Source organism: Schistocerca nitens, chromosome 1 (genome assembly GCF_023898315.1).
Source record: "Schistocerca nitens isolate TAMUIC-IGC-003100 chromosome 1, iqSchNite1.1, whole genome shotgun sequence".
NCBI lineage: Eukaryota > Metazoa > Arthropoda > Insecta > Orthoptera > Acrididae > Schistocerca > Schistocerca nitens.
In genome coordinates, this window is record NC_064614.1 from 950,227,683 (window position 1) to 950,240,214 (window position 12,532).

Consider the following 12,532-nt stretch of genomic DNA (forward strand, 5'->3'; position numbering starts at 1 on the left):
GAGATGTTACTGACACAGTAAGAGCCTTAAAAGAACGAGAAGCAGCAGGAATTGGCAGTTTAATGTGGACTTTTATTTAGGCTCTGAGCACTATGGGACTCAACTGCTGTGGTCATCAGTCCCCTAGAACTTAGAACTACTTAAACCTAACTAACCTAAGGACATCACACACATCCATGCCCGAGGCAGGATTCGAACCTGCGACCGTAGCAGTCGCACGGTTCCGAACTGCGCGCCTAGAACCGCGAGACCACCGCGGCCGGCGGACTTTTATTTAGTGTTTTAAATTAAGCAAATAAACAGTTATTCATGGTTGAAAAGCTTCAACAGCGGGTAGGTTTTGGTGACTGTTCCAAATCCATCATAATGGAGTTAGTTTGCCTGTAGAATGGAAGACATAATAGAGGCACTAAGACCATTTATTGGAAGTAAAATTCAGTGGAGAAGACAATAAAATCACAAGAGACAAATACCTGTTGTTGTGGTCTTCAGTCCTGAGACTGGTTTGATGCAGCTCTCCATGCTACTCTATCCTTTGCAAGCCTCTTAAAGTCTCATTTCCTCATCTAATTCCCTCAGCATCACCCGACTTAATTCGACTACATTCCATTATCCTCATTTTGCTTTTGTTGATGTTCATCTTATATCCTCCTTTCAAGACACTGTCCATTCCGTTCAACTGCTCTTCCAAGTCCTTTGCTGTCTCTGACAGAATTACAATGTCATCGGCGAACCTCAAAGTTTTTATTTCTTCTCCATGGATTTTAATACCTACTCCGAATTTTTCTTTTGTTTCCTTCACTGCTTGCTCAATATACAGATTGAATAACATCAGGGAGAGGCTACAACCCTGTCTCACTCCCTTCCCAATCACTGCTTCCCTTTCGTGTCCCTCGACTCTTATAACTGCCATTTGGTTTCTGTACAAATTGAAAATAGCCTTTCGCTCCGTGTACTTTACCCCTGCCACCTTCAGAATTTGAAAGAGAGTATTCCAGTCAACATTGTCAAAAGCTTTCTCTAAGTCTACAAATGCTAGAAACGTAGGTTTGCCTTTCCTTAATCTAGCTTCTAAGATTAGTCATAGGGTCAGTATTGCCTCACGTGTTCCAATATTTCTACGGAATCCAAACTGATCTTCCCCGAGGTTGGCTTCTACTAGTTTTTCCATTCGTCTGTAAAGAATTCGCGTTAGTATTTTGCAGCCGTGACTTATTAAACTGATAGTTCGGTAATTTTCACATCTGTCAACACCTGCTTTTTTTGGGATTGGAATTATTATATTCTTCTTGAAGTCTGAGGGTATTTCGCCTGTCTCATACATCTTGCTAACCAGATGGTAGAGTTTTGTCATGACTGGCTCTCCCAAGGCTTGTCAGTAGTTCTAATGGAATGTTGTCTACTCCCGGGGCTTTGTTTCGACTCAGGTCTTTCAGTGCTCTGTCCAACTCTTCACACAGTATCATATCTCCCATTTCATCTTCATCTACATCCTCTTCCATTTCTATAATATTGTCCTCCAGTACATTGCCCTTGTATAGACCCTCTATATACTTCTTCCACCTTTCTGCTTTCCCTTCTTTGCTTAGAACTGGGTTTCCATCTGAGCTCTTGATATTCATACAAGTGGTTCTCTTTTCTCCAAAGGTCTCTTTAATTTTCCTGTAGGCAGTAGCTATCTGACCCCTAGTGAGATAAGCCTCTACATCCTTACATTTGTCCTCTAGCCATCCCTGCTTAGCCATTTTGCACTTCCTGTCGATCTCATTTTTGAGACGTTTGTATTCCTTTTTGTCTGCTTCGTGTACTGCATTTTTATATTTTCTCCTTTCATCAATTAAATTCAATATTTCTTCTGTTACCCAAGGATTTCTACTAGCCCTCGTCTTTTTTCCTACTTGATTCTCTGCTGCCTTCACTACTTCTTCCCTCAAAGCTACCCATTCTTCTTCTACTGTATGTCTTTCCCCCATTCGTGTCAATTGTTCCCTTATGCTCTCCATGAAACGCCTACAACCTCTGGTTCTTTCAGTTTATCCAGGTTTCATCCCCTTAAATTCCCACCTTTTTGCAGTTTCTCTTCAGTTTTAATCTACAGTTCATAACCAATAGATTGTGGTCAGAGTCCACATCTGCCCCTGGAAATGTCTTACAATTTAAAACCTGGTTCCTAAATCTCTGTCTTACCATTAAATAATCTATCTGATACCTTTTAGTATCTCCGGGATTCTTCCATGTATGACAAATACCTAGGTAGTACTTATCTTCAGAAGGTTACATTCCAGTATTGTCGATAAATGTTTGAAAGGGAAAACACTAATCCTAGCTGCCTTCACCGAGATACAAATTAATAGTTTAAAAGCTGGGATTAATTTTTTTTTTTCAGTTTTAAATTTGTATTGGCGGTACTGGAATTTCACATTTTGAAGATAAAAACTGGCCAGCCCTTTGTCTATATATAATTTTATATTAGAGACACTTGCTCATTGTGCAGACTTTTAAATGATTCTTCATTTAGACTGAAGTTTTTCTTAGAATTAAATGTCATAAAACCTACACACAGGACTTCAAGATGGGATACAAACGTGTCGCGTACACTCAAGGTTAGCTGACGTGGTGTACTTTTTCTTCTACTGGTGGTTATCTTTCAGTTGCCACATTATTGGCATGAGTTTGGATATTGTCACTGGAGAAAGGCGGTGTGGGTTAGGCATGTGAGGTACATTGTTGTATTGAAGAAGAGTCTGCCAATTGATTTCGTGGGACATAATCGATTTATCTGTGAGAGTTCGAATAAGTTGCAAGTATTTCATTAAACATTTGATGGAAATTAATATTGCTGAGTGTTGAACATACTGCTACTACATAATGAATGTAAAGTTTTGTGACCTCTTGAGAGATAGGCACTTACATCCAAACTTATATCAGATTAACTTTTGGGAGGGTTAAAATGTGATATATCTCAACTCAAGGACTAATCAAATAGAAAGAGAAATTTCTGATATATGTAGATTGGATGTGACTGACTTCAGACAGGCATTAATTGACTATTTGAAACTTAGATCTGACAATTGTGAAACTTGATGTCAACCCTTTCACGGCTATGGGCATACACATATGCCGTGTTCTTAGAGGACCCGGATGGTTACCCAGCAGGTAGAATGTCCAGATGGCTGATGGCAAGTAGAAAGACCTGACGGCTAAGGACATTCATGTACTTTTGGGTGTGGGAGCAGGTAAATGTGCACAGTAGGATGGTGACCCTCTGTTGTTCGCATTTCAACATTTCTGCCTACACTGTTGTTATCTGCTCTTCTTTGTAATGACAAAAAATGCTACAGCTTTCATGTGGTCCTGGTTCCTACCTGCTTAAGAGTCAATCTGATACATACAGTTTGATTTCCTAACCTGCACAAAAAAATGATACAAACATATATAATCTGAAGATTATGAATTACCTTAATGAACTAATGCATCAGATGTTGCAACAACTGAACAGTGCTGCAAAATTCATGCAGTTTCTTAGCAACGCTTGCAGCCATGCAGAACAGAAAATGGCACGCATGACCAAGAAATGTAATTAGATTTTCTAATCTGCAAGGTACGCATGATTCGCACACATAATGTGAAAGGACATGAATTATCATATAGGACTGATGTATCAGATGCTACAAAACGTGAACAGCACAGCAAAATACATGCAGTTTCTCGACTGTTTCTTGCTGCGTGGTACAGGAGACAGTCTGAGATTTAGCCGTCTTCTCTAGGAGCTGTTCACTGTAAAACTATATATCTCGAAACTCATTTGTCCAATGTTAATGACATTTCAAAGGTTATAGGATTTATATTGTTAGAGTAAACCTCAGGTTACAGAATTTCTCTGAAATAACATTTCCTCAGCCCAGGATAAACATATAAGAGAGAGGTTGGAATAGTCTTGACACTTTCGTTTGTGGTTGTAACAACCTGCAACCACTGTGACCTAGGACTGTGTCAGCCCTCTGCCGACAAGGCACACAGTACATTTGCCCTCTTTAGCCAGCCAGGCAAGTAGGATGCTTGACCCTGCAGCTGCGAAAGATTTAAAAATTTTCACATTTTGTTCTCTTTGGTAATATATGATTTAAAAAAGAAAATTCGACTGTGATCGTATTCATTATATTGCACAGTCACTTTTAGGAACAAATTTAATCTATGGATATGAGGCCCACCACTCGTCAGTTGGTTGGTACCTGAATATACCAAATTATAATGCTAAAAATGGATAGGGGATATTTCAGTTGACATGTCATTTTTGAAGTACTCATTTCATGTATAGATAACAATTTCCATCTGTGGAACCAAATCATGTTAGACATGTCCTGAAAAGTAACAGGACTTTATAAGTTTAAGTATTATGTTGTCAAAGCGAACTGAGCCTTTTCATTTTGGCTGAGGAAAATATTGTATAGAATGTTTCCAAGCCAAAGAGAGTTGGTTACAACACTGATAAGATGATTTTATCCAGAGGCTGAGGTTTCATATAATTTTGATCAAAATATGACTTCCTCCTAGTGGATTGGGAGCAAGGGAACTTTTAAGAACCACACTCCATGATCTTGGGGTAGATTTCTCTTCCTCGAATGCCATGTAGTAGTGAGGCATCTCTTTCAGTTCAGATAATCTGAAATTCCAAAGATGTTAATGTCTTTGCATTTTGATGGGCAGTCACAGTGAGCTTCTAAAATAGCATCCAGCATTTTTTGTAACATTATTAGCCACTGAGCAGCAAGTAACATATTAGCCTTCCTTTCCCAAATGGAACTGCACTTGTTTTTTATTGCAGAATAGTAGTTTCTAGTGAATTCTGGTTCTCTTGATGCACTTGGTGACATTATCTGTAAGTTAGTACATCAATTCTTCATTAGCAAAAAATCAGTGTAAATTTAAAAAAAACATTTACAAATTACACTTTCATTCCTTTGTAGTTTGTTCAAATCCTCCGAAGAACAGTAAAACACACTTTATTGTTGTTGTTGTGGTCTTCAGTCCTGAGACTGGTTTGATGCAGCTCTCCATGCTAATCTATCCTGTGCAAGCTCCTTCATCTCCCAGCACCTACTGCAACCTACATCCTTCTGAATCTGCTTAGTGTATTCATCTCTTGGTCTCCCTCTACGATTTTTACCCTCCACGCTGCCCTCCAATGCCAAATTTGTGATCCCTTGATGCCTCAGAACATGTCCTACCAATCGATCCCTTCTTCTAGTCAAGTTGTGCCACAAACGTCTCTTCTCCCCAATCCTATTCAATACCTCCTCGTTAGTTACGTGATCTACCCACCTAATCTTCAACATTATTCTGTAGCACCACATTTCGAAAGCTTATATTCTCTTCTTGTCCAAACTATTTATTGTCCATGTTTCACTTCCATACATGGCTACGCTCCATACAAATACTTTCAGAAACGACTTCCTGACACTTAAATCTATACTCGATGTTAACAAATTTCTCTTCTTCAGAAACGCTTTCCTTGCTATTGCCAGTCTACATTTTATATCCTCTCTGCTTCGAACATCAACAGTTATTTTACTCCCCAAATAGCAAAACTCCTTTACTGCTTTAAGTGTCTCATTTCCTAATCTAATTCCCTCAGCATCACCCGACTTAATTCGACTACATTCCATTATCCTCGTTTTACTTTTGTTGATGTTCATCTTATATCCTCCTTTCAAGACACTGTCCATTCCGTTCAACTGCTCTTCCAAGTCCTTTTCTGTCTCTTACAGAATTACAATGTCATCGGCGAACCTCAAAGTTTTTATTTCTTCTCCCTTAATACCTACACCAAATTTTTCTTTTGTTTCCTTTACTGCTTGCTCAATATACAGATTGAATAACATCGGGGAGAGGCTACAACCCTGTCTCACTCCCTTCCCAACCACTGCTTCCCTTTCATGTCCCTCGACTCTTATAACTGCCATCTGGTTTCTGTACAAATTGTAAATAGCTTTTCGCTCCCTGTATTTTACCCCTGCCACCTTTAGAATTTGAAAGAGAGTATTCCAGTCAACATTGTCAAAAGCTTTCTCTACGTCTACAAATGCTAGAAACGTAGGTTTGCCTTTCCTTAATCTTTCTTCTAAGATAAGTCGTAAGGTCAGTATTGCCTCACGTGTTCCAACATTTCTACGGAATCCAAACTGATCTTCCCCGAGGTTGGCTTCTACCAGTTTTTCCATTCGTCTGTAAAGAATTTGCGTTAGTATTTTGCAGCTGTGGCTTATTAAACTGATAGTTCGGTAATTTTCACATCTGTCAACACCTGCTTTTTTTGGGATTGGAATTATTATATTCTTCTTGAAGTCTGAGGGTATTTCGCCTGTCTCATACATCTTGCTAACCAGATGGTAGAGTTTTGTCATGACTGGCTCTCCCAAGGCTTGTCAGTAGTTCTAATGGAATGTTGTCTACTCCCGGGGCTTTGTTTCGACTCAGGTCTTTCAGTGCTCTGTCCAACTCTTCACACAGTATCATATCTCCCATTTCATCTTCATCTACATCCTCTTCCATTTCTATAATATTGTCCTCCAGTACATTGCCCTTGTATAGACCCTCTATATACTTCTTCCACCTTTCTGCTTTCCCTTCTTTGCTTAGAACTGGGTTTCCATCTGAGCTCTTGATATTCATACAAGTGGTTCTCTTTTCTCCAAAGGTCTCTTTAATTTTCCTGTAGGCAGTAGCTATCTGACCCCTAGTGAGATAAGCCTCTACATCCTTACATTTGTCCTCTAGCCATCCCTGCTTAGCCATTTTGCACTTCCTGTCGATCTCATTTTTGAGACGTTTGTATTCCTTTTTGTCTGCTTCGTGTACTGCATTTTTATATTTTCTCCTTTCATCAATTAAATTCAATATTTCTTCTGTTACCCAAGGATTTCTACTAGCCCTCGTATTTTTACCTACTTGATCCTCTGCTGCCTTCACTACTTCATCCCTCAGAGCTACCCATTCGTCTTCTACTGTACTTCTTTCCCCCATTCCTGTCAATTGTTCCCTTATGCTCTCCCTGAAACACTCTACAACCTCTGGTTCTTTCAGTTTATCCAGGTCCCATCTCCTTAAATTCCCACCTTTTTGCAATTTCTTCTGTTTTAATCTACAGTTCATAACCAATAGATTGTGGTCAGAGTCCACATCTGGCCCTGGAAATGTCCTACAATTTAAAACCTGGTTCCTGAATCTCTGTCTTACCATTATATAATCTATCTGATACCTTTTAGTATCTTCAGGATTTTTTCCATGTATACAACCTTCTTTTATGATTCTGGATCCAAGTGTTAGCTATGATTAAGTTATGCTCTGTGCAAAATTCTACCAGATGGCTTCCTCTTTCATTTCTTAGCCCCAATCCATATTCACGTACTATGTTTCCTTCTCTCCCCTTTCCTACTGTCGATTTCCAGTCACCCATGACTATTAAATTTTCGTCTCCCTTCACTACCTGAATTTTATTGTTACAGAAGCATAAAAGTCAGGGTGGTGCATCATTTCAACTGTTAATATCCCCTGCCACGTCCCCCCCCCCCCAAAAAAAAAAAAAATAAATAAATAAATAAAATACCTGTTTACTTTGTACTTTCGTGTGTGTGTGTGTGTGTGTGTGTGTGTGTGTGTGTGTGTGTCCTCTTTTTGTGTAAATTTTCTTTTGGTGTCTCAGTACATAGCATATATTCTATATTTTCAGGAGTTTTGAAAGAAATCTGTACATCTACAAAATGCTGACAAGACTAAAACCTCCTACTCCAGTTGGTGATGCTGTACAGGTGAGGACATATTTTGATGTGCAATTGAGTGTAATGCCACTGATGTTTCAGTAATGTAATATTGTTATATGACTGGTTTACACCAGTAACAATGTATCTAGAAATTATATTCTGACAGACCATATTTAGAAACTGCAAAAATTTAATAAGACTGAGAGCTACAAAACAGTAGGTAATTAATAAGTTTTTCCATGGGCTTCCTTTTCTTATAATACTGAATAAAAAGAAAGTTGGAAAGACATAGAAAGAAGACAAATATGACAAAGGGGAAAATGTGGCTTCATGTCATTTTGATTGTAATCACCAATTTTATGTGATTGGATAAAATGTGAGAAAATTTCAGTCAGTCTCCATTGTCTCAGCGTGGCTGTACATGCTTGGCTTAGATAAATTAATATAACATACAAATGAAAAGCAGAATACAGACAGTGATGTCACAGTTAACTCACATTCCATATCCTTTGTTGCTACTGAAGAAGAATGCTTGCTGCTAAAAGTGTGAAGGGCCTCTTACCATTTGTGTATCACTGTTGGCTCAGGTATTGTTTTTGCTTTTATATAACCACAATTTCTTATGGTATTTCCATAAATGAAGAATTCAAGGTTATTCATAGCAATTGGGAAAAAAAAAACGTTCTCTTGAACTTTTAGTGAAAGTATTCTGTTTCCGGTGCTATATTTAATCTTTTTGTAGCAGACCATGGAAAATAGATGCTACTTTAATTATTTGTAATATTTCTACGAATGTATGCCCATAGTACATGTTGAAAGAAAAAAGGGAGAAAAGCATGTTATTGCCATTGCTTTGAAATTTGTTTTCTTTGTTGTGAAATATCTCAGTCTACAACTTTGTATTTGTTGCTGCTGAAGTAATTTGTTAATGTTATGCCGTAACTTTATGATATGCTGTCTTGAAGTGATGTCTGACAGTGCCCTTCTTTTTCAAATCTGTAGACTCTTCTCGGTAGTCAGTAATTTTTTTTTTTTTTTAATTTCATTCAAAAGAGAATAAAACTTCCTTCATTCTATCAATAATATATACTGTTTGTGTAAACCGTTGGAATCATATCAGCAATTGAGATTACTGGTAATATTCACTGTCTACTAGAGTTAGTTGAGGTTAAAGTCATATTTTAAACATTTCCAACTCAGTATTGCTTTTGTGAATAGCCTTTCAATTAATGTTTGAGTAATTATTGCTTTGTCTCTTTGTGCTGCAATCAAACTGTAGCTGTGCAAGGTAAGCCACTGACATTACTGACAGCTTCTTTTGAATTCATTATAAAATTATTTATTTCAGTAACATTCCAAAGAGCAGGGACAAATATGATATCTGCTATCTGAGACTTTTTAGAGTGTAGTCACTCTTTTATTAGATCATCTGCTCTCAGTAGGAAGATGACCAGAAAACTAGAGGTGTAATTACCAAAACACATACTGAAAGGAAAAAAAGAAATAAAAGAATAATCTTATGCTACCAATGATCTTTAATCTTTAGTTAGTTTAGTTAGGGCAGGGTAACATTAGTGGTATATGGCAGGCAGAGCCATTTAAGTCACTCTAAACTCCACAGTGAGGGATAAAAATAATATTAAAGTAAGGAATGGTATACAATAAAGTTATCCTGATAAATTAAGTGCAGTGATAAGAAGGCAGTTGACAGGGTTCCTATCCTTACTCCTTCATATATTGTCGACCTCATGCTGTATGTTAACAGTTCATATGGCAATTTTGTCTTTATCCATTATGATTCAGAGAAGGTCATTCGATAAAGATTCAAACCAACTTCATAAATACGTGGGGTCCTCACCAGTGCTCACACCTGTGACTGTTTCACCTTGAACTGTTCGCTAGACCTCATTATGTGACCAAGATATTGGAGGCTGTCTGTTCTAGTTGATATGTACAATTTCTAACCTTTTTCCAATTCTCCTCAGTATTTCACAGCTTGGAACATGATCATTTCAAAAGATGCTGATCTTTATTACAGCCCACAGAAGAGACCCAAGCATAATTTTTCTGTTAAAACTGCCTTGCTACCCTACCATCCCAAAATTCGAGATGGGGATGCAAACCAACAGGGTGATTGTTCAGATGAAGACCATACCGTCGCTGTTCTAGATGTCGAGGTCAGTCTGAAGTAACCAGCGAATCCCTGAGGCAACCTTCCCTCCACTGCTATCTCCTTACCATGGACGAATGACAGGGGAAAAAGACAGAGGATAAACCTCACTATTGAGATGGCTTTCATACTTCAGTGGAACTTGAATGTGTTCAGGACAGATGTGGAAGAACTACATCTAGTACACTGGGGTAGACCCATGTGTATATTTCCTCAAGAGAGACATTTTAAATTCTCTGACACCTCTGAGCTATGTGGATACATTATTCATGAAATGATGACCTTAGTGGAGAGAGAACTAAAAGTGTGGCTGTTTTCACAAACAAGGCATACCACTCATTCTCTCACTTCCTCACAACCAGCCTATAAGCAGTTGCTGTATTAGTGCATGTACATCATACTCGTAAGTTAACAGTATGTCCACTCCGCGTGCCCCGCGTGTTCTACAAGAGGTTCTCAGTGAACTCCTTATTCATCACCCCCAACCCTTCCTTCTCTGTGGTGATCTTAATGCACACAGTATGCTTTGAGGCTCTGCAACCACCTGCCCCAGGAGTACAATTTAGAGCCTTCATGTCCACACCTGCATGTTTGTTGAATGTGGGGCAGAGCAAATGCTTCAGCACTAAAACGGGGTCATTCACTGTATCAATTTCTTTGTACGCTCTCTGGCCCTCACACACACAGCTCAGTGAAGAATGGTTGATGACTTACACTCAAGTGATCACTTCCTGATCTGGTTTCATATTAAGACTGCAAAAAGAGATCATGGCAACAGCTTGTGACTGTTATAAACTGCTCCACTAAGAGTGCAGATGTGTGGCAGACCATCAGAAGGATTTTGGAGGGGAGGAGAAATGTGTCTGTTGACTGCTGCGGACCAACCCATAAGACACTGGCCAGATTATGATAGCTTATTTTCCAATAGTTAGTGCCACTGCCAGTCAGAATTCAGCATTCCAATGCTACAGAGTGGCTGCTGAGAGGGGCTGTTGGGAGTTCAGTTCCACACTGAAGAAGAATACGACTGTCCCTTCTCCAAGTGGTTGCTAGATTCTGTGTTATCTGCAGCTTGTGACATGGCACCTGGTCATGATGGGGTCCATCACAATATATCATGGCAGCTCACAGAGTGGAGCAAAAAAATTATCCTCGCCCTTTTTCACCTCATTTAGGCATACAGACACTTTTCCAACTCAAGGTGAGAGGCAATTTTACTTCCATTTTAAAACCTGGAGAGAATCACAAATACTTGAGTAATTGCCATTGTGTTACCCTCATTAGTTGTGTGGGAAAGACCTTGGAGTGGACGGTCAAGTGCCCCTTGTTTGTAGCCTAGAATCCAGGCAGCTCCTTGATCATTTTCTTTGTGTGAGCTCAGGAGGAATCACCTTTGATAAACTGGGCCTCCTGAAAGCAGCTATGCAACGTCATCTACTGGGTATATTTTTTGACATGGAAAAGACCTACATTACTTCTTGGGGGCAAATTATCATAAGGCAGCTCCATGAATGGGGTTTTTGAGAATGTCTTCCCATCTTTATACTGTCCTTCCTCTACAATGCCATTTCAGATATCAAGTTGATGATATCATCTCTGATCGCTGGGAGCAGGAGAATGGTGTACCTCAAGGTAGTGTTTTGAGTGTTCCTGTCTCTCCCAAAGCTACTAATACTATCATGTCCATTGTTGAGTGTCCTGTTCAGTGTTCCATGTTTGTCAATGACTTCAGTCTTTTTTTGTTCCGTATTTGCGCAATGACAATGCGTCAGTTGCAACTGACTACTCAATGTCTAGAACATTGGCTAGAGAAGAGGCATTTTAATTTTTCCATCAAGAAGTCTCTGTGCATTCTTTTTAACCATTGATGTTCTGTTTTAAACTTTCATGAGTTGAGGATAAGACACACTGCTTTTAATTTTAAAGACAAGTGAGTTTTCTTGGCCACACTTTTAGGACTTGAAAATACAGTCTCTAAAAACCACTCAGTATCTTAAAATGTCTTAACAACAGTAGTTGCGTGGTGCATATTGTATAGGCTGGTTCACCCCTCTTATTTAAAAATGTTGGACGTGGTGGCCCACAAATGTATTTGGCTGGCCAACAAGGCCTCTAGAATGAGCCCCACACAGAGCCTTTGTGTTGAGGCTAGGAAGCAGCCACTTCATATCAGATGACAACTGCTTATGGTTCAACAGGCCTATAAAGCACTGTCCATGTCATTCACAGCTGCGTACTATTCTATACCATACCATTGCTTGGCCCAACAGAAGGGCTTTTTCATAATTGACAACGAGTAATGATTCAGGTGAAGGATTGCATTTTAGAGATGGGGTGTGGCTGGTTTTAAAGTCCTATGTCCTCCTCCTTGGCTTCTACAGAGGCCCATTTTTTTTAATGTTAGATAGGCATCTCGGTTTTACTGTTGCGTATAGTGATGGATCCCAACAAGGGGACGCCTTTGGTTGTTCAGTAGTGTTCGCCAACAGTATGTTCAAGATTCACCTTCCCGCATGAATATACTGTATTTATCACAGTGCTCTATGTGATCCTGAAGGCACTGGAGCAGGTGAGGGATCTTCAGGGCCAACAATTTCTAACA

The 12,532-nt window shown here is 39.2% G+C and overlaps 1 protein-coding gene across 4 annotated transcripts in view; it reads left to right on the forward strand.

Annotated features, from left to right (window-relative positions):
• Positions 1–12,532, forward strand: part of LOC126194621 (ATP-dependent 6-phosphofructokinase) — an 83,613-nt gene that overhangs the window by 49,585 nt on the left and 21,496 nt on the right. For all 4 annotated transcript variants that reach the window (XR_007538487.1, XM_049932780.1, XM_049932796.1 and 1 more), the window contains exon 9: positions 7,730–7,808. Coding sequence is in view for 3 of the 4 variants with exons in the window: in XM_049932780.1 (XP_049788737.1) it covers positions 7,730–7,808 (79 nt within the window). In the remaining variant the exon portion in view is untranslated. The remainder of the gene's footprint in view (positions 1–7,729; positions 7,809–12,532) is intronic.